Source organism: Schistocerca piceifrons, chromosome X (assembly GCF_021461385.2).
Source record: "Schistocerca piceifrons isolate TAMUIC-IGC-003096 chromosome X, iqSchPice1.1, whole genome shotgun sequence".
Taxonomy (NCBI): domain Eukaryota; kingdom Metazoa; phylum Arthropoda; class Insecta; order Orthoptera; family Acrididae; genus Schistocerca; species Schistocerca piceifrons.
Genome location: NC_060149.1, coordinates 724431210 through 724455391, shown reverse-complemented (window position 1 = coordinate 724455391; position 24182 = coordinate 724431210). Strand labels below are relative to the sequence as shown.

Sequence of the window (24182 nt, the reverse complement as noted above, 5' to 3'; positions counted from 1 at the left end):
TACTTTTGAGCATGTCTTAGTTACTGTTCCAATAAAGTTAATTGCACCTAATATCGACGAAACACTTGGAAAATCTATTTAAGAAATTATAATGTCTTTTGGTATTTCTTCATGACCAATAGCACTTGCCAGTAGTGGAGAAACGTTTCATTCTTTACCAGCACCATTGTCTGTTATAGAAGATTTAAGAAAATTGCTAATGATATTGGAAAATTTTAAAACATTGTGTTTTTTGTAAAGGTTCAATATCTGGTGCCTGATTATTAATGCTGAAAAACACTTAACAAACCCACCTACTATAAAGAACATTATTAATGTCTGAGCTGTAGTAATTACAGTACATTATATGTTTGATAAGTCACAGTTATAGATATAAATTGATCTAGTTTGTCTTCAGTAAGTATTCTTACTGATATTCTGACTATTTCTGCCCAGGCTATAATTTAAAAAATGAAGTACTGATCTCCTTCTACATTCTTGAGAAGAATTATTTTTTAAGCAAGATGGCTTATGTATTTGGTCTTGTGTTGTAACGTTACTTCTGGAAAATCTTTCTCTCTTGCCATGAAATAAATTTTATATTCAAGAGTGATTCTATACTGCAATTCTTGAGGTGTAAATTTCCACTAAGACTTAAAAGATTGGTCTTTTAATTATTGTTTTTAGGATTATTACTTTGCTGCAAATAAGTCCTTAACATAGAGTGATTAAAGTCAGTCTTGACATCACTTCTAGTGTTGCAATTATAACTATTATTGGTAGGTTAAAATTGGATTACAGAGTTTTAATGTTTATTGATCATAAACTTTCTGAATATGATATAATAAGGGCAGAAATCAAATTAATATACAACCATATAGTATAACATTTGTTAATACCACTGTAACTGTTATTAAGGTTGCTGATTGTATAACAATTCATTTTTGTTGAAATCCAAGAAATGATGATAATCCACGTAATGCGAATAAAAATAAGAATAGTGTAAATGTAATTTCTGCTTTTTGCTAGTTAATTTAGAATTATGAAATACAGATTTACTGTTTTAATATTATGACTACAATTAATTCTAATTATGAATAACTAACAAAATATTTTGTCTTACAATTAGTGACCTAATTATTCATTCCAATTGTCAAGTTTATGGGTGTATTAAATATTGCCACAGTGGTCCTAATATATCAGTAACAATTTTTAGAATTTCAGTTGAAAAAATGAAAGTTTTTATTTGATAACAGTAAGATAAAACTATTATTGGAGCAGTTATTTTGTCATGCATTAAACAAGTGATTAATCTTGATGCCTTTATAACTGTGCCAATCAAAACTGAAACAGTACACCTCCAATTTTCAATAATAATGTATATTTTAGTATTATTGACAGAACTAACTCTCTTTCCCACCCTTATGATTATTTTACCTATGAGAACTTTCCTGCAACATCTACACTATCTAATAGCTCTCTTCCCCCCAAACATCATGTGAGCCCTGCTTTGTTACTACACATAAATCTAAATCCTCTTTGCTATACTGCATTGTTTATCCATATTTCTTCCTAATTTTTCTCACTCATCTACGTTATGCACACCCTTCACTGGTGGTGACCAACCTGGTGACATGTGACTTTTGTGACACCGTGTAGCAATGGTTGCTATTGTTATGACTGCGCCACACACTGTTCTACATACATCCCGTCTCCCGGATCACAGCTACAACACTTTCCAGTGACTAACCACCACATTTAACTATCAAATCCACTCATCCCTCCTCAGTCATTGCTCCTGTCAGAATTTCATGTCTTTCCTTCTCCTTTCCAGCATGTAATCAAATATCCACATGCCACAAATCCATCCTATTGCTCCTGGCACAACTTCTTCTGTCCGTTTTACTCCATGATCTTACACTATATCATCCAGTTCCCTTATAACTACCTAACACTTCCACTCACCCATTTCCTGCATCATTTCCCGTTTCCCAACACCATCCATATTCCAATCAACCCCTGCTCCATTTTTCTGCACCAGTTCAGGAAAGTATCCCTGTCCCTGGCTAAAACTCATCTTGAGTCTTAAATCCTGTCTAAATTATGAAAAACCCCAATAGCCTAACAGTAAAAATTTCCTTCTCTGGATCCCACCATTCCTTTCACAGTGACATTCACAGTTTCATATCCCACCAACTCCACTGCAGAAATGCCTCTCCATGTCATAGGCCTACACATCTCAAAACTAAATCTACTCCCTCAACAAGATACTGCTGCTGTGCTATCCTTACTACTTACAAAGCATCTCAGAAATAGAAACCTTCGCACTACAACACCTGGAAGAACTTCCCAGATACAACCTCTATCAATTGTCTAGCCTGTTTGACACCTTACTCCCACCTTGGAAAACCAATATCCATCAACACCTATCCTACTCACAGTGAAACTCCTCATTGACTCCTCATAGCACCCAGATTCTACCTAGCTGACCTCTGCAGTTCATCAGATCCTTGAAAACTCCCTCCCAGCACCCCATAAAACCTAGAAACTAGACAAACTCAAAACACTGTTGTTAACCCGTCTGCCAAAGAAATATCAGTGCTATCCAAAGGCCTCACCTTCAGTTCGACACACAAGTTTAATGATGTTGGACTCGTCAAAGGCCTACTCTCCTTCTCCCAATCCCTACTGGAAACACTTCTTTGCTGCCAATGCCTCCATTCAAATTCAATCTCATCCCAACACTGAACTTTGTCAGTCTCAGTTCATACCACCATCCAATCATAACAGACCCCCTCCCCCGCCCCCCCCCCTCTCACCTCCCACCAAACCACTCCCTTGTCACCTTCCAGAAATTCCCTACATCCAACTTGGCCTCACCATCCTTCCTCAGATTCCTTCTCAAGAACACTAAGCTATCTGTAGAAGAAAGGACAGTCATAGACAACCCAAAAACGGATCCTGACCTAATCATCCTCCCTGCAGACAAAGTATCCACCACTGTCATGATGAGTTGCAGTGGCTACCTGACAGGCCTCCACCAACAGTCTGATTCCTTCATCTACAAGCTCTGCCAAGGTTATCCCATCACATACCTCCAACATATCCTCCACTCCCTACTGAAAACCCATACACCCTTCCCAGAACCTTTCCTGGAAGTCCATCTCTCTCTTAATCCCAACAACAACCCACACATTCACCTTCTATATTCTCCCCAAAATCTACAAACCCAACGTTCCTGGACACCCACTTGTAGTTGGCTGTTGTGCTCCCATGGGAAGACTTTCCACTCCTGTTGACCAACACCTCAACCAATTCCCCAGAAACTAGCCTCCCTCGGCAAAGATACTAATCACTTCCATCACCTCTTTACCTCCTGAATTAACACTTGTCACTGTTGACGACACTGAATATACATCAATATCCCTCATGCCCATGGCCTTGCTGCCATCAAACTCTACCTCTCCAATGTCATTCAGACTCCATACCCACCACCTCATTCCTTATACACCTTACCAACTTCATCCTGAGTCTCAATTACTTTTCCTTTGTAGGGAAGGTATTCAAACAAATCCACGGCACATCCATGGACACCCACATATCACCCTTCTATGCCAAAATATTTATAGGCTATCTAGAGAAAACCTTCCTAGCCTCCCAAAACTCTCAACCCCTAGTCCGGTTTAGGTTCATTGATGTTATCTTCATGATCTGGACTCAGGGCCAAACTACAACAATCATCATTCCTTTACAACCTCAACACCTTCTCTCCCATCCTCTTCACCTGATCCTCCTCTACCCAACACAACACCTTTCTGGACATCAACCTCCATTTCTCAGATGGTTCCAGCAACACGTATGTGCACATGAAACCTACTAAACACCAACAGCACCTATATTTTGACACTTGCCATCCTTTGTACACCAAAAAATCCTTCCTATACAGCCTAGCCACCCATGGACAACGTATCTGCAGGGATGAGAACTCCCTTGCCCAGTATTCTGACGTCATCACAGAGGCCTTCCCATATGGGCAATATCCCTCAAACCTAGTCCACATACAGATTTCCCATGTCATATCCTCGTATGTCCCCAATCCTTCCACCACTGCCAAGTGTCAGCTACAAGAGAACACTTCCTCATTACCCAGTATCATCTTCAACTGGAACAACTGAACCATGTCATTTGCCAGAGCATTGATTACCTCTCATTACGCCAAAAAATGAGGGACATTCTACTGAAGATCCTTCTCAGCCCTCCTAAAATGGTATTCAGTCACCCATCCAACCTACACATCATCCTTGTCCATTCCTAAGCCACTCACACTCCCATCTCCTTGCTTCATGGATCATATTCCTGTGGCAGACCATGGTGCAAGACCTGCACCTCCTACTCCAGTCCTGTCACAGCTTATCTAACACCACAGAGGCCATGCCACCTTGAAAGCAGCCCTACCCAATACCAGCTCCGCTGCAAACACTTCTAACAACCCTACCACAACAAAGGTCAAAAATTAATTATGATTGTAGTGTTACTCACGCTGCTAAATATTGCATTTTTGGGCAACAACAGAGTTATATTATGTGGCAGGTATCATTAGAGCACAGTTAATAAAGTCATTTCTTGAAATAATGGATAAACTAGGCACTCATCTTTTCGTGTTTCCCACGCAGGTCTCGTTGTGAACTCATGGCTCAATCATCGAAAATCTAGGTAGTGATGATTCCAAGCTCGGATGCAAAGAGGCCTAGGTGTTATTTTGTGATATTCAAAAGTTTTATAGATTTGTTTCATAAACCATTCTTGAAGATTAAACTTTTGCAAGTTAGGACAATGGTGATGTAAAAAAGTAATCAGCACTCCGAATTTAAGTTAACACTTCTTTTTTATTAATTTTGTTGCAATATCATGTAAATCATTCCAAAACATCACTTCACAATATAAAACATACTTGAAAATATCTTCCTCACTGTTAAAGTTCACATTTCATAAACTGTCTACAATTTGCGTCTTTTTAACATGATGACCAAAGCTTGACACTCTAATAACCGCTTACGCGCCCAAACATCAGAGTTACAAGTACGTCAAAGATCATAGTGACAAAAGAAAGAATACACATAAGAATAATATCATTGCAATATATACATATTGATGTATCGAAGTGCCTCTACATTAATTAAATCAAATCTGAATGTTGTCACAGAAATATGTTAACTATTTTACAGAAAAACAGTAGAATATTGCTGGTATCGAGAGGTTGAGGTGAGGTGTCGTAATGGTTACGTAACTCAAGTACCATTACACACTGCACAGTTTTTTATCTTGGTATGACTATCAACCATCTGTCCACCATAATGCCAAACTGTTGCCAAGAACCAAGTTGACCACCTGCTGTCACAATATGTACGACATGCTCAATTTTAATTATTGCTTCACAACCTGAGCAATCTGGATCTTCCCCTCCACCACCAGCTTCCCTGAAGTATGCAGGTGTGAGTTATCCTTGTAACACATCCTCCACTCCAATATTCATATTGGCCTTAGCCTGTAGTAACCCACTGTCTCTGCACCCTCCTCCCAACAGTTTCCTCTTCCCCTGTCTTGTCACACCCTCTCAGTTAATGTTCCCATATCATCTTCAGCATGCACCACTCTCTACCAACACCTACAATCCTGCATTACATGGCTAGCTGCTATACCTGCCAATCCTCCCTCCCACATAACTAACTGACAATCTCACCAAGTGGCCACCTTCCTCTGAGCTGGTTGCTACCCACCCCCAATCCCTGTCTCCTGCCTCCCTTTCCCACTACCCATCCCACTTGACACTGAACCCACCACAAGCAGTCCAACTGCCAAAATGTAGCACCAACACTGCTGGTCCAGCCAGCACGATGTAGGTTTTTTCATTTTCTTATTATTATTATTATTTTTTTACTGTAGCTTGTAAAAGGATAACTCTGAAAGCTAGAAAATGTGCCTATTGACAACTCAATGCTTCTGCTTTTCTATGAGTAGTCTCCTTGAAGAGACAGATATTTATATTCCAAAGTTGTTGTAGTTTGTCACCTGTATCAGCTCCTTCAATTTTTGAATCACCCTGTATAAAAATAATGTTAATTTGTACATCTGAATGTTAACTGGGGCAAGTATTGTATAAATTCCATCTGTAATTTTAGTATGATGATAGATTTTAGTGTACTCCCTGAAAACATTTGCAATTTTGCAATGTAACTTGAAAAATCCAGTTTTTAGTTTGTAAATACGTATAACGTATTTAACAGATCGCATAAATTGTATAGATAGAAAACACTTTTTTGTTGTATATTTCCTAATCTTGTTTGACACTTTTCTTAGGTTTGGACGAAAGACTATATTTTACCTCTCAGCAGTAATGCAGCTTCTTCTTGGTGTTGGAGTGGCATTTATACCTGAATACTATACATTCCTAGTAATAAGATTCCTGTATGGAGTTTTTGGATCTGCAGGTTCCTACATCACAGGATTTGTAATGAGTAAGTAGTAAGAATATGTGTCACATAATGTGATGAAATCGCTTTAACTTTCACCTTCGATTAAATTATCCACTCTGTGGAATCATCTTTTGTTTGGTGACAAACTATGCAAATTTTATAGCTGTATCTGAATCAAATATTTTCTCTGTAATTTCCTCCACTATTTATTTGTATGACCATTGATCTTTTTTTTTTTTATAAATCGTTGAGAGAAATAAAATACTCATTAACTGAACTAAACTCCATCAGAGTAGTGTGTGATTTGCTAAAATTTTTAAATCATCACAAGTTAACAAAATTTACTAAAAGAATCTTTTTCTTTATTGAACAGTCATCTTACTGGTTGAATACATAGCTTTCAGATCATTGACTGGATTATGTAGTGAGAGTCCATAAATATTTTATCAAGACATCTATCTTAAAATTTTCAGGGATTGCTATTGCAGGTTGCTGACAAATGGTCATTCACAGAGTTGTCATTGGGTAGCACATCTTTCAGAGACTTTGAACAGTGGTTAAAAACTCATGAAGGTGTTGCCACCAGACAGATGGTTGGTAGCATGCTAAGAGGCCTATGTCTAAAACTAAAGCTAGCACATCTGGACATGGGCAGGATCCCAAGAACTGCTTGGAGGGTAGAGTTGCGGTGCAGTTTTCTGCAAGAGGCTCTCATGCTGCTCTCAGCATTCTGTTGCGTTATCATTTCCCCTTTCACTTTTGTTTCTTCAGTATTTGAAATTTAGATAATATTAGTATGTGATTTTCTAGTGGCAGGTTTTTCTCAAATATATGTTCTTCTCAAATGTTGAAGCACAATAACTCTACTGAGATTCTTTACTAAATTTAATTTCTGTTCTTTGTTCATGTTTGCATCTGCCATTTATTAAAATTAATTCTGTAAAAATCTAGCTACTGAGAATCAATGTGCTAATTACTCTGAGACCTGATGAAAACTGAGCCTCTAGTTGAGCCAAACTTGAACCACTCAAGCAAAAATATTGTATGTACATATTGTTGCAAACTCAACAAAGTAGAATTTCCAAACAACAGAGCCCTTTAATGTGGTGTGCATAATTTATGTTGCCAGCAATCCTTGGCTTTCCTTTGGGTGCAATTACACTTTTTTGGAAAGCTTGGAAAAAAAACACCAGAGATGATAAATACTCTTACTAGTTGACAAACCATGATGTTGTCTATATTTTTACATGACATTTAAATGACACCTAGCAGAGGAAGATTTGCTGATTTTGTGTCCTCCTCTCATAGAAAAACTGTGTCTTTATCATCAGTGTTTCCAAGATGTGGTGGCTAGGTGATCAATTGGAGGGTCTGAAAACTGTCTTGTAATAACAGGTGTCTCTTCTACTTCCATTCTCGATAGACTTTGGCTACTGTTTCACATCCATTGATGGACAAGCACCAACAGAGATTACTCTTCTCCTTTAAGTGCTCTATTAACCATATGGATGGATAAAAATGTAAACAAATAACTTGACTCTTCTTTACTTCCTAGTTAACAACAATATGAAAATGATAAATTGCTACTCACCATATAGAGGTGGTGTTGACTTGTAGTCAGATGTGATGTATAATGAAAATACTGCTAAACGTTTAAGCTTTTTGGACAAAAAGTTTTTAAATCACATGACTGCTTTCAAAGGTACTGTGCCTTTGTGGGATAGGAGGTTCCTGTGACAGGATTGGAGTTGGTGGTAGTGGGAGGATGTATGGGACACATCTTGCATCAAGGTTGATTGCAAGGATATGAACCATGAGACAAGTGGTTTGGAGCAGAAATGAAGTAGGAATGGACAAGGATATTGTGTAAGTTCAGTGGGCAGTGGAATACCACTATGGAGTTTGTGGGGAGGATAGTGGGTACAGTATTCCTCTTTTCAGGGCATGATGAGAGGTATTCAAAACCCTGGCAAAGAATGTGATCCAATATTGAACCCTTCCTGACTCAGTTCCTCCTCCATCCAATCCATCCAACTGTGATCTATCCCCACTGCCCCCATATCACTCCCTGTTAACTTTCCCGAATCTGTCAACATGGAAACCACCTTATATCCACAGAGAGAACCACACTCTTCCACCTAAAAACTGATCCTAACCTTATAATGCTACTTGTTGACAAAAGCTCCACTGCTGTGGTTATGAACCACATTGATTTCCTGGCAGAGGGACTCCTCCAGCTCTCTGACACATCCACCAACATATTTTGTCATGGTGTCCCCATTCCAGAAATCCATCAGGATGTAATCCTTAGGTCTACTACCGAACCTCTTCCCTATTTCTCTGCCCACCCTCACCACTCACCACACTCCAGTCTTCTACATTCTTTCCAAAGTCCATAAACCCAACCACCCAGGATGCCATGTTGTGGCTGGTTATTGTGCCACCACTAAGAGAATCTCTGCTCTTGTGAACCTTCAGCAAATTACCCTTAACCTACCGCCCTATATAAAATAAACCACCCATTTCCTCCACGGACTCTCTACAGTGCCTGTTCCTGTTCCTCATATACTGCTCATCACTGTTGATGCTCTACACTAACATCCCCAATGCCCATGGCCTTGAACACAACTTTTCCCAATGCCAGATTGACTTCAAACCTCCCCCATGGTCATCATGATCAACTAGATCCCCACACTCAATTGCATTGAAGAGCCAAAGAAACTGCCTAGTATTGTGTAGGGCCCCCATGAGCATGCAGAACTACAGCAACACAATGTCGCATGGACTCAACTAATGTGTGAAGTAGCACTGGAGGGAACTGACATCATGAATCCTGCTATGTTGTCCATAAATCCATAAGAGTACAAGGAGGTGGAGATCTTGCAAGGCAGCGCAGATATGCTCAATAGTGTTAATGCCTGGGGAGTTTCATGGCCAGAAGAAGTGTTTAAACTCAGAAGAGTGTTCCTGGAGCCACTCTGCAGCAATTATGGACGTGTGGGTGTCACATTGTCTTTCTGGAATTGCCCAAGTCCGTCAGAATGCACAACGGACATGAATGGAAGCAGGTGATCAGACAGGATGCTTACATATGTCTCACATGTCAGAGTCATATCTAGACATATCAGGAGTTCCATATCACTCCAACTGCACATGGCCCACACCATTATAGAGCCTTCATCAGCTTGAATAGTCCCCTGCTGACATGCAGGGCCCATGAATTCATGAGGTTGTTTCCATACTCACACATGTCCATCCACTCAATACAATTCAAAACAAGATTCATCAGATCAGGCAACATGTTTCCAGTCATCAGCAGTCCAATGTTGGTGCTGACAAGCCCAGGTGAGGTGTAAAGCTTTGTGTCATGTAGTCATCAATGGTACACAAGTTGGCCTTTGGCTCCAAAAGCCCATATTGAATGATGTTTCATTGAATAGTTCACACACTGACACTTGTTGATGTCCCAGGATTGAAATCTACAGCAATTTGTGGAAGGGTTGCACTTCTGTCATGTTGAATGATTCTCTTCAGTCATTGTTGTTCACATTCTTGCAGGATCCTTTTCCAGCCACAGTGATGTCAGAGATTTGATGTTTTGCCAGATTCCTGATATTCGCAGTACACTCATGAGATGGTCATACAGGAAAATCCCTACTTCATCGCTACCTCAGAGATGCTGTGTGCCATTGCTCTTGTGCCAACTATAACAACACATTCGAACTCACTTAAATCTTGATAACGTGCCACTGTAGCAGCAGTAACCAATCTAACAACTGTGCCAGACACAAACTGTTTTGTATGGGTGTTGCCAACTGCACTGCCATTGTCTGCCTGTTTACATGTCTCTGTATTTGAATACACATGTCTATACCAGTTTCTTTGGTGCTTCATAGTAGTTCTCCTTTGAAAATATCACCTACAAACAGATCCATGGTACAAAAATGGGCATATACATGGCACTGTACTATGTCAACCTATTCAATGGCCACCCAGAATCCCAAACCCTTCAATTGGTTCAGATTCAGTGATGACATCTTCATAATCAGGACAGAGGGTGAGGACACACTACCTACTTTCCTCCAGAATGTCGATACATTCTCCCCAACTCAGTTCATCTTGTCCTCCTTAAGTCAACAAACCACCTTCCTCAACATTGACCTCCATCTCAAAGATGTTTTTGTCAGCATCTCCATCCACATCAAATCTACCAACTACCAACAACACCTCCACTTCAACAGCTGCCATCCATTCCATACCAAGATGTCCCTTCCATACAACCTGGCACCCATGTTCGTTGCATCTGTAGTGATGAGCAGTGCCTCTCAAAATATGTCAAGGGCCTCGATGAGACCTTCACAGATGAAAATTTCCCTCCCAACCCTGTCCAGAAGCAGATCTCCTGTGCCTTGTCACTCCAGTCACCTACCATCTCCCACATATCCACTGTCAGGCCACAAAGTAGGGTTCCTCTGATGACTCAGTACAACCCAGGACTGGAGAAACTGAATCTCATTCTCCACCAGGGTTTCGACTACCTCTCACCATGCCTTGAAATGAGGAATATCCTATCCACTATCCTCCTCACCACTCCCACAATGGTATTCTGCTAACCATTGAACCCACATGTCATCTTTGTCCATCTCTACTCCACCCCTGCTCCGAATCCTTTGCCTCATGGCTCAGATCCCTCCAACAGACCTAGCTGCAAGATGTGTTCCATACATCCTCCCACAAAAGCCTCCTCCAGTCCTGTAATAGGCACCTCCTATCCTGTCAGTGGCAGGGCTACTTGTGAAAGCAGTCGTGTGATCTACTAACTAAGCTGTAACCACTTAACTGCTTTCAGTGTGGATGTGACAACTAACAAGCTGTCTGTCTGCAGGAATGGCTAATGCCAAACTGTGGTCGAGGGACAGTTGCTGAACATGCTGCCCAGTATGATATGCTTCACTTCAATGACTGGTTTACAGCCTACACCATCTGGATCCTTCCTATCAATGCTAGCTTTTCTGAACTGTGCATGTGAGAACTCTCCCTATAACATATCCTTCACTCCTGTAATCTCCTGTCCTTGGCATTCGCTAGTCCCTGTCTTCCCATTCCTAGCCCCATCCCTGCTCCCATTATAGAACTACACACACCTTCTACCTCACCACTACATTTACAGGATTTCCCACTTCCTCACATCTTTCCTCACCCCGCTCCCTTTCCACCTGCAACCCCCATCACCACCACAGCCTCCCAACGCTAAACCTGGCAGGACGTCCTGTCCCCACCATATCCCTGCACACTCCCACAAGCAATATGACATCCTCTCTCATCCCTACCCTCCTATCCTTCCTACTCCCAGTCCCATGCTATCCCCCCCCCCCCCCCACCTGCCCTAGAATGCTGCATGTCAGACACAGGAGCAGTTCGCAATCAGGCCCCATGTCCAGAGACAGTGACCATATCGACTGTATTTTCTGACAGCTTAACTGTTTAATAATGCAACTCAATGCCTTCTCTATGTGGTGAGTGGCAATCTAGCCCTTTCATATTGTAGTTATTCCTTCCTGGACTTTCCATCATTTTATTTCCTATTTATTGTTTTTTCTAGGAGTAAGTAGACCTTCATGACATTATTAAACATTGTTGCTGTTATGTGTGCTCACTGTTTCGAGAAATATGAGCTTTGGCTATAAAATGATGTGACTGATGCTGTCACAGAGTAAGTACACAAAATAAATGACCAATAGCTGTGAAGCCTGAAGCCTTCCCAGTCGAATGCAGCATCTCTGTGGTTTGTAGGCAAATCAATGTGACTGTGTCCTTTGTTTGTGTAAGAGCTGTTACTTTGTTTTGCTATACTAATGATAAGTGTAATAATAGAGCAATGAATTGTCGTGAAGTCTCACACAAAACTTGGAAAAACTGATACTGAAACCTCTCTTCTACTAAAAGAAGCACATGGCAAAGACTGCTTATTATGTGTGTTAGGTTTTGAGTGGTTCAGGCATTCCCAAGATGGATGGTAAGAAGATGACTCATGTCCAGGGCAGTCTTCAACATCAGAAACAGATGAAAATATTAAAAAAAAGTAGGTAGTCTGATTAGACATGACCATCAGTTGAGTATTTGATTGCTTGCTGAAACTGTAAGAGTCGATAAACAAAAGTTAAATTTTACATGCCCAATTTAACATGAGAAAAATGTGTGTGAAACTGGTGCCAAAAATTCTCACAACTGAAAAAAAAGCAGCTTCTGAAATGTTCATTCTGACACTTTCAATATGATTTAAAATGGCCCTAGTTTTATGTTATTGATTTTTCACTTATGGTTGGGTATCTAAGCAGCAATCCATGCATTAGAGGGGTCCAGCTTCACAGAAAGCAGAGAAAGCTTGAATGAGAAAATCATAATTCAAAGTGAGATTATCTTCTTTTTCTTTTTTGGGGGGGTGGGGGGGTATCTTCAGTGGGTTCCTGAAGCTCAATCTGTTAAGCAAAATTACCACCTTGAGGTTCTTGCTCTACAGAAAATAAAAAAAAGACATTAAAAGGAACAAGAGTCCCATCCATTGAAGCAGTGAAAGAAAAAGTGGCATCATCAAGGAACTCAAAGAGAAAGACTTCCAGCACTGTTTCCATCAATTGAAAATTCAGTTTGAGCTTTGTAGGGACAAAGGAGGGGAATATATTGAGGGTGACAATAACTACATATATACAAGGTGGCACAAGAAATGTGTTACCATTTTGTTTTTGAATATGAACTTTATTGTCAATACAGTCTGCAAGGAACATATACTACAATGAAGAGCCATCCATGGAGATTTGTTCTAACTCAGTACATGCTCAATATGTCCACCATTTTGTTTCCTAACTTCCTTCAAATGAACACTGAAGTTAGTGATTACCCTACGGCACATGTCTTCTGTAATTTCACTCCAAGCTTGAAGAATATGGCTTCTGAGCTCCATTAAATCACATGGATGTTTTGGGAAAATTTTTTCCTTTAGGCACCCCCAAAGAAAAAAGTCACTTGGATTGAGGTCTGGACTATTGGGGTGCCAATTTTGTCCTTCATCGAAGCGACCTGGAAATCTGAGTGAAATGATCCACATGTCGAAATGCTCATGTAAAAACTCCAACACATTGTTTGCAGTATGTGGCCTTGCCCCATCTTGCATGAACCACTGCATGTTGAAGGGCAAGGCAGTAACAAGAAGCTGTGGAATAAAGCTATTGTGAAGCATGCTCAAATAACGCTCGCTGTGAGCAGTTTCTTCAAAGAAAAAGGGTCCAATAAGTCCGTGATTGGAAATTGCTGCCTATGCTGTAATCCTTGGAGCATAATGTTGTCGTTCATGAAGCACTTGTGGGTTTTCAGAGGCCCAAAAGTGTACATTTTGTTTGTTAACCACACCATCTAAATGAAAATGCGTCTCATCTGAAAACCAAATGTGTTAGTTTCTTCCCTATCCTCTGCCCACTGAGCAAACAGTAGTCTCTGCTGCTTGTGTTCTTCAGTGAGCTTCTGTGCACAGATCATCTTGTATGGGTACATATGGAGGTCACTTTTAAGAATGCGTTGAACGGAGCATCTGAATATTCCCAGTTGCACTGCTGCCTTTCTAGACGATTTCCTGGGACTTCTCTGTACAGCAACTCGTACCGCTTCAATATTCTCTGGTGAACAAACAGGCTTAGGCTGAGGTCGCTTCGCTTCCAATACTGTTGCTTCCTGTACAAATTTATCGTACAACCTGTGGATGGTCTTCTTGCAAGAGACCCATCATGTGTTAAACTGTTGTCGAAAACACCTCTGAGTCACAACAAGGCTTTTCATTTCATGAAAAAGTAAAACAATTGCCGATCGTTGCTGTGTTGTCAGTCTTCCATTGTCAGCCATTGCTGCTTACTATCCTCCTAGTGGCAGTATCATGAATTACACGTCATTTTGTAACTCATTTGTTTTTCCAAGCTCTGCTGGTACTGCTGTAGAGATCCCAGCGGGATATCTAATGTGCGTCATAAATAGTGAAAGAAACAATTGGTAACACATTTCATGCGCTACCCTGTATGTTTCTGAAATAAAATGTTTTACAGTAATGGTCCCATTATTTTATAGCAACACCTCATACTTCTCTTTGGCAATTATTGGGTACAGAGCAGATGCAAACAAAATTTGACCTTGATGATCAATGACATATAACCAGCCAAAGAGATCAAGCTCAGCTCATGTACTGTGTATATTGCAGTAGCTTTCTTTTCAGTGTCAGTATAAGATGGTTTTTGCCTGTCCACAATCAGTTCATTCTGAGCAGTAGTCTAGCCACATTCTTCTGCGGTAATTCCATGTCTCCAGCCATTCAGCACCTCTAGCCTTATCAAGACAATAACATTTCTGCTTCAAGTCCCATTCTGGTATGATGTAGTGGATGTAAATTCTAAATTTATTGAATTTCTGTATAAATTTCTCTCCACTTTTAAAAGTTATTTACCAATAAAAACTGTGAAATATTCTACCAGTTATGTATCAAAGAAACTGTGGAAAACAAAAGATATTAAAGCACATATCTCAGTAGGAGGGAAGTACACCTAATGGCCAGGATAAGCACAGATGTTCAACTGATTTTATGTTGTGGAGAGTATTGTTGTTTTGTGAAAAGTTATTAGAAAATCAAAAAACTTTCATGTTATGTCAGAGTTCTGAAATTAAAATCAAACCAATATGGAGCATAGTCAATCAGGGAACAAGATGATCTTGACAATAACCAAATGGTCCATGACTCAGAATATACAGAAGTCTTCTTTAACAATCACTTTCTAAAAGTAACTGAGTAATTAAGTACAGTCAAATCAAAAGAAAAAGCATTGCCATATATGTAATGACTAGTACCAAAGCTTTCAATCAATTCTAGATCACACCAATTCCTTCCTGAAAATCGAGAAAGTGATGAGCTCTCAAAACCAAAAATTCTCAGGGGGTTGAAAACATTTCAAGCAGAACACATTGCCTGAAAAAAAGTGAAGCACCCCAAACAGGAGGAAAAAATGAAATGAAAATCTTGAGGTTGGGAGGATATGTCATGTTATTTCAGTGATCATAAATTTGAATAAAATTTATAAAGAACATGGCAATAAGAGCCCACTTAGCAGTATGATGTTGCAACCCCTCTGATCTGGGTGAATGCACTGATACAATTTGGAAGGATTCATAAAGCCATTGTATTCTCTCATGAGGCATGCTGGTCCACAACTGTTGTAATTGGTCCTTGATGTCCCAGATACTGGTACTAAAATACAGCTGAATCTGACCTGGTCCAACACATGTTCTATTAGGAACAGATCTGTGGATCTTGCTGGCCATGGGAGCACCTCGACATCATGTAGACAGACACACATGCTATGTGTGAATGAGCATTGTCCTGTTGAAAAATGGCACCACAATTCAGTCAGATGAGAGGCAACACGTGAGGATGCATGATGTCTGTCCTATCAGAGTTCCCTCAATCACTACCAGCTGTGACCTGAAGTCATACATGGTGGCTGCCAACACCATGACCCCAGGAATAACACTGCGATGCCTTTCAAAACACTGGAAGAATAGAATGTCTCTTCAGGTCCCCACCCTACACACTGATGATGGTCATCTGGCATAGAGGAGATCTGTGATTCATCACTGAACACAATGTGATGCCATTCATCAGCAGTCCATGCTTTGCAATCACAGCACCACTTCAAAACAGCCTTTTCTGATGTGGTGTTTGGGAAGCCCATGCATGTATAATCCCTGGCCTGGCTGCTGTTTGTCTCTGACCAATGGTGCAGGATGACACAGAATGCTGTAGCGAATTCATTACTTGTTATCAGATGGCAGGTGCAGATGTGAAGGGGTTATGATGTGACTGGTGCACAATATGACAATCCTCTCTTGATGTAGTTGATGGAGCCTTGATAATGAGTATACCTGCCCTAACATTCTTATGCAATCCAACAATTGGCCATTGTCACTTCCAAATGCCTCACACATCTGGATATTGCATAATTCAACCAGCTAGCCAAATAGAGACCCACAATAATGCCCTTTTCAAACTTTGTCAGGTGCTGATACTCTCTCTGACATGTGTATATGGCATCTTCATTTCTTTCACAGTGAACACTCAACATCTGATGCTGTTCACACTTTTTATATACATTATCATGGCTTGTAGCAACACCAAACACAAACAACTCTAACGCACTTTTGTGGCAGTTCTACCAGTCTCAGAGAAACGCAACTCTAATTATTTATCTACCCACGAATAGTGTGTACATGTACAAAGCGGGAGTGACATCCAACCAAGTCTTCTGTATTTTTCCTGTTTTCTGTTAGGCAGTGTATTAAAAGCATGTCTTTTCAATAATTATATCTACTGCACTCAGCCACATATTTGATGCATTGATTTCATAAGGTGACTTTCCAGAGAGACTAAAGTATGCTGTTGTCATATCCTTCTTTAAGTAAGAATGATAGTAGGACTGATATTAGTAACTATCAATTTCCTTTTCAAAGATTTCCATAAGGTAACATATTTAAAAATGGGATTGTATATCTGCAAAACATAAGATTATGTGTCAGTCACAATCTGAATTCCAGAAGGGCCTCATCAATGAACATGCCACTCACCATTTCACTTACCACATTTAAAAATATCTGAATGACAAGATTTCACCTTCCAAGACTTTCTTAGATCTTTCCAAGGCATTGTATTGAGAAAATCACAACATTCTTTTGGAGAACTTAAAAATCATGACTTTTAAGGCATAATAAGTTTGTTGTTCACACCATATTTAACTGATACAAAGCATAGGATCATATTAGACAGCTCATTTAGCTCTCACAATAAATCTTATTCTGAATGGGGACAAATTACTTCTGGAATACCACAAGATTCAATTCTGGGACCACACCTGTTCTTGGCATGTATAAATTACTTCCATCTTATAGTCATAAAGCAGAAAAAGTGCTCTTTGCTGATGATGATGAAAACAATAATCAATCCCAACAGTGCTGCAACAACAGAAAGAGCAATAAATGAAATATTCACAAGTATTATTTATAGGTTCCCTGCTAATGGTCTATCACTTAACTTAGAAAAAAAACATGATTTGTTGAATTCTATTCCAAACAAGATAGATCATCATCAATAACAATACAGTAAGGGAGAAAGGAAATATGTAAAACTGATTAGTCAAAATTCCTGGATGTTTGTATCAAACTAAACTTGAATATGAAATCACAAATTAGAGGTCTTCAAAAATGCTTGAGATCAGTAATATTCGCTCTACATGTAATTGCTGGTTTTGGTGATGGAATCATCACACAATTTCTTTGCTTTGTGTAAGAGTATTTGACCACCTCCCTTGTGAATTAAAGGTGCTGGCAGGTAATGAAAGTTCTAAAAAATTGAAATCATTTCTACTTGACATCTCTTTCTACTCCATAGATGAAATTATGGGTAGACAGTATGCATCTGGTCAGTTTACTTTCACCAAATTTTGTTGTAGGCTAAGATTACAACAAAAATCCAGTTTTGTAAATGGACAGCAAATGTCATGTTTTCACACAGAAAATGTATCTTACTTGTGAGCCTACTGATATGTTTATGTTGTGAATATGATCCATAGAACATGCAAAAACAGTAAACTAAAAGAATTTTCATCAATAATGATTTACTCACTTCCACCCTTGTCACCAGTGATGAAACTTAAATTATTCTGGGACCTAGCCTGATAAATGTTGTAATGATATCTGGTTTCTTTGTGTTTAACCTTAACTGACCCCATTGACAGTCTTCATATCAAAATTCTATCGCCTGATATTTTTTGGCTTTGTGTTTCATTTCAAACATAAACTAAAACTAAAACTTGGTTTGGTCATTACACACTATCTTATATGAGGGACAACCACAGACATAAGTAGATATCTTGAAAAATGATTACTGCTCTTGTGAACAATTTATTTAACAACTGGTTTTGTAGTCTAGAAACCATATCATCAGATTAAATCTGTTATATTACAAAAAGTGTTTGCTAAAATTGTGATGAAACTGTAGTGACAATTAGTAGTGAGAAGTGGAGAGAATTACTTACATGGTGAATCATTACATTGAAGTTGCAAAATGGACAGGACCACACACTCCTTTTCCACAAATAAATGATGCTATTAGTGAATCATGATGTAAACAGAAAGTATGAGTTCATGGTTCCTCAAGCCTGCCTAAAAAATGTTTTATTGTATTAGGTTGGGAGGCTATTTCTTGACAGTTCTCACAGTTTTAAAAAAAATGTAGGCATGCTTGAGAAACCTTAGACCAATGCTTTCCAATTATCTGATGATATGCCAATTACATCATTTATATATAGACAAGGAATGTTTGGTCCCATTGATGTTGCAGCTTTCATGCCATAATTCACCATTGACTGTAACCATAATTCAGCTCCAGTTGTAGTGCACACTTTTTTGTAATTTAACGCATTTAACCTGATGCTGTGGCTTCTAGGCTACAAAACCAGTCATTATATAAAATATTTACAGGAACAACCAAGCAGTTAGTATTCAAAATGTTGTTTTATTTGCATCCCATTAAGTGTTATTGTTTTTAAGCAACTTGAAATCAAATGTAATGCCTGCTTTTCCTTGTGGTTATGATGTAAAATGAATAAAATTTTAATCCATTCAACACAGTTCCCATCTTTTTGTAGGAAAACACAAGGTTTTTGAAAAAGAAAGGGTTTAGTAATCCATGAGCAAGATCATTAGAGACAGAGTACAATTTAGGACTGAAAAAGAATGGGGAAGAAAATCAACTGTTGACTTTGTGAAGGAACATGCCAAAATGTTCCTTAAGTGATATAAGGAACCATAGAAAACATAAATCTGGATGGCTAAACAGTGAACAATGATCTGAGCCACTATCCTTCCAAATAAGAGTCAAGTGTCTTTCCCCTGAGCACATGTGCATGATGACAAACATTTTTGATTGCCATAAATTCAACTTGGATAGAATTCATATTCATAATGGAAAGGACAATTCCAAAATTCATAGTGGATCAACAGAAATAGTTGGAAAAGCAACAACTTCTGTGGCAATAATGGCTTACTGAAAAATTTACGGTACAGTGAGCATCTTCGTCACTTTGCTTTCTCAGTGCCTGGTGATCCTCATCTCATTCCTGTCATTTGACAGAACCCCCAATGACTTGAATGACTATGCAAGATATCACATCATATTGCAGCAGTTCAAGTTACAGGCACAGACCACCACAGTGATAATTTCCTGGACTAGTGTGGTCAAAAGTCTTTTGACTACTAATGCTGCAAAAGCTTAGCTTTACCAGTGCAGTTAATAGAATCAACACAAGATGCTGAAAATACCATAGTGCTAGAGACTGTGTTTATCACATAATCTCTGAAGTTACCAAGATGACTTGAGTTACCTCCTCAAAATTACTGTATTTTGATATCTTGCCCTAAGTGCTTCTAGCAGCACAAAAGAGTAGACTGTCCTCATTGGTGTTCCTCTGGTACTGCTTGTTGCTCTACATTCAAGAGGAACAGAACACCTTTCATGTTACAGAAATAGATGGATATAATACACACAAAGGTAGGTTGCTGTGGTTCTATCACACCACTGCCCACAATGAGTTTTCATTTCAACTAGACACCTAGCCAACAGCAGTATTAATTTCAGCCACAACATATGGATAGTTGATCTGCTTTTAAAACTTATCATTGAATTGGTCTCATATAGGGAGTAATTGGTTGCAATCTTAGACATGCAGCACACATACACCATGTACAGCTTGGCAGTGTGCCACCTCATATGCTTGGTGGTCACCTAGGATGATGTTTCAATTGTTTTTGAGCTTGGCTCATGTAACACTTCAGGATTTTCTATCTTATTCTATGTATGGGCCATAACTGAGCTAATAACATTCAATAAACTCAACTACCATTGAATTTTAACAGGAACCCAGAAGCACAAAGAATTTAAATGTGCATATTTACATTCAAGCCAACACCACCCTTGATTTTTCTATGACATTTCCCATTCCATATACCTTTCACAATGTGATGTATGAAGAGCTCAGTTGTCTAGTCAAACTGTGAATAGCTTCAAGGCATTCTAACCAGTGCTTGGAAATCCTCATTATTGTTCTTTGAAAATATGATGTGGTCGGTCCATGTGACAGCTTCAAGACAACAGTTGATGTATATGTGATTGATACATATCCATGCGAGTCCTGATAAGTTGTTTTCATGTACAGCATGTGGTCACTCTTGCACAAATATTACTCTAGAGAAAGCACAGTTTCAGCTACTCATTGATAATGCATAACAAAAATTCATGATGATCAATACTCTCTATGGCTTGTACCAGTTTCATTAAGTCCTTAAGCACTGCAAGTGCACAGGTAACATTTCATTGGTTTCTGTAACATTTTCTGATGATGTAACTCATGGCACCCTTCCCTTGATGACACTACAGTTACAGGCATAGATCAGCACACCACATGATAGGTTTTCTTATTACTAAAGTGGACAGGTGAGCACTCCAACCCACAGAAATGCCAGATTTTCCTGCCAGATATTGAATATCTGAAGCACATGCCTTACAAATTTCTGTCTAAAAATCATCTAACAATTTCCAGAATCTCCCAAGTTACTGAACTACAGTCTGACACTAGGAATAAAGAACAAAGGAGACCACTTACTGAAAAGTAGAAGCATCACTGAAAGGCACACACAAAACAGACAAAAAACTTTCTAGCTTTTGTAGTACATGCTTTGATAGATTATGCTGGGCTGCAGGTTGAGTCACATGGGGCAGGCAGGGGAAGACAGAGGAGGGAGGCATTGGGGGGAGGGTGGAGGGGGGAGGTAGCTAACAGCTTGGAGAGAGGCAGCCAGTATGGAGCACAGGTGTCGGAGCCAGTGGAGGGTAGCATACGATGAAGATGAGGTGAAGAGATTGTGATAGGACAGAGGAAGGGGAAGCTCTTGGGTAGAGGGTGTGCAGATAGTTGTTTAAGTGATATTGTATCCACAATGGCTCCAGGAGTGAATGCTGTGTGGCAAGGATAACTTCCATGTGTGTAGTTGAGCAAAGCTGGTGGTGGAGGAAAGGATCCAGATGGCCTGGCTCATGAGGCAGAATGTTGTGCTCAGCTGGATGATGTGCCACCAGGTGGTCTGTTTTGTTCTTATCCACAGTTTGGTGGTGGCCATTCATTCTGGTGGACAGCTGGTTGGTTGTCATACTGACATAAAAAGCTGTGCTGTGATTCCAGCTAAGGTGGTATATAAGATGGCTGTTTTCACAGATGGCTCAGCCTCTGGATAGGATAAGCCTGTGACAGGAATGGAGAGGGAGGTGCTGGGTGGGTGGATTGTGTAGGATCTGCACCTGGATCTTCCACTGGGATATGATTTGTGTGGCAAGGGGTCAGGAATGAGAGGGGCATGGGGATGGGCTATGTATGACATTGTGCAGGTTGAGTAGGCAACAGAGCACCACTTTAGGATTAGTCAGAAGGATCTTTGGTATGATTTCCCTCTTTTCAGGGCATGCTGTTAACCAAAGGTCTGGTGAAGCATATGATTTGGCTGTTCCAGTTCAGGGAGAGACTGGATGATGAGGGAGTTGCTGCTTTGTAGCTAACTCATGGAGGGGAGGGTTTGTGGGGAGATTTGGGGTGTGAGGATGTGCCACTTGAAATCTGTTTGGGGACTAGATTTGGGAGGTGAAGGGGGAGGGGATAGTGCTTCTCTGTCAAGGCCCTTTTAAGACCTCCATAATACTGGGCAATGGAGCTCTCATCATTGCAGATCTGTGGCCACAGTGTATGGGTGGAATTTTTTTGATGTGGAAGGGATGTCAACTGGCAAAATGCAAGTACTGTTGGTGGTCAGTGGGTTTCATACAGAAAGAGATGTGGTTGAAGCCATCAGAGAGATGAAGGTCAACTTCCAAGAAGGTGTCATGTCGGGTAGGGGAAGACAAGGTGAAGCAGATGGGAGAGAAGGTGTTGAGGATGTGAAGGAATGAGGATAGGTGTCTTGGCACTGAGTCCAGATCATGTATATATCCTAAATGAACCTGAACCAAACAAGGAATTTGGGGCTTTGGGAGGCTAGGCAGGTTTCCTCTAGATGGCCCAAAAAAAGGTTGTCATAGGAACATACCATGCAGGTATCCATGGTCATTTCTTCATCAACTTTCCACCATCCTCACCCATTTACCTCTAGGATCCCTTTTCATCACTGTTGCTGCCACCTCCCTATACACCAACAACCCTCATGCACATGGCCTTGCTGCTATCAAACATTACCTCTCCCATCATCCTTCAGGCTCCAAACCCACCATACCTTATATACTTCATCTACTATATCCTGGACCAAAAGGTATAAAAAAAAATCTGAGACTCAGCCATGGGCACCCACATGGCACACTCCTATGCCAACCTGTTTATTGTCTATCTAGAGTAAACCTTCCTAGCCCCCAAAAACTCCCAACCACTAGTCTGGGCATATGATTTGTTCACTGATGTTACCTTCATGATCTGGACTCAGGGCCAAGACACCCTGTCCACATTCCTTCACAATCTTAATGCCTTCTCTCCCATCTGCTTCACCGATCCCCCTCTGCCCAAGATACCACATCCCTGGATGTTGACCTCCACCTCTCTGATGGCTCCATCCAACCCTCTGTCTAACAAAACACAAAAACACCAACAATACCTGCATTTTGATAGAAAAAAATCCATCCCATACAGTGTACTCACCAGTGGATGATGTATCTGCAGTGATGAGAACTCCCTTGCCCAGTATGCTGAATGCCTTCATAGACAGGCAATACCCACAAACCTAGTTCGCAAACAGATTTCCCACGCCATATCCTCACACACCACAAATCCTCCCCCTTGTCACCCAGTATCATCCTTGAATGGAAAAACTGAACCATGTCCTTCACCAGGGCTATGATTGTGCCCTGAAAAGAGGAACATTGCACCAAAGATCTTTCCCACCACTCCTAAAGTGGGGTTCCATTACCCACCTACCCTGCTAAACATCCTAGTCTATCCCTATGCCACGTCCACTCCCAACCCCCTGCTATAAGGATCATATCCTATGGAAGAACCAGATGCAAGACCTGCCCAATCCACCCACCCAGCACCTCCTACTCGTCCAGTCCTGTCACAAGGTTATCCTATCCCATTACTTAAAAGCCTTGTCATCTGTGAAAGTGGCCATATCATAAAATACCAACTCTGCTGCACAGCTTTTCATGTCAGTATGACAACCAATCAGCTGTCCACTAGAATGAATGGCCACTGCCAGACTGTGACCAAGAACAAAATAGACACCCAATGGCACAACAAGCAGCTGAGCACAACTTGCTTGATTTCAATGGCTGCTTCATGATTCATGCCACTTGGAGCTTTCCCTCCACCAATTGCTTTTCTGAACTACTCAGTTGGAAGTTATCCTTGCAACACATCCTTCACTCCTGGAATTGTCCTGGCCACAATCTATATTAATTGGCTGTCTCCATACCATCCATCCATCTGTTCTATCACCCCCTCCAAATTCACCTCTCTGTTTCACCTTCATGGTGAGCTGCTTGCTACTGGCTTTGACTCCCATGCATCACATATCTAGCCCGAGCACCTGCCACCACTCCCTCCCACATTCCTAGTC

General features: G+C 40.2%; 1 protein-coding gene across 2 annotated transcripts in view; it reads left to right on the top strand.

The window, feature by feature from the left end:
• LOC124721895 (organic cation transporter protein) overlaps window positions 1–24182 on the top strand; it is a 675456-nt gene that overhangs the window by 627578 nt on the left and 23696 nt on the right. For both annotated transcript variants that reach the window (XM_047247048.1, XM_047247047.1), the window contains exon 5: window positions 6337–6494. In XM_047247048.1, coding sequence (XP_047103004.1) covers window positions 6337–6494 — 158 coding nt within the window. The remainder of the gene's footprint in view (window positions 1–6336; window positions 6495–24182) is intronic.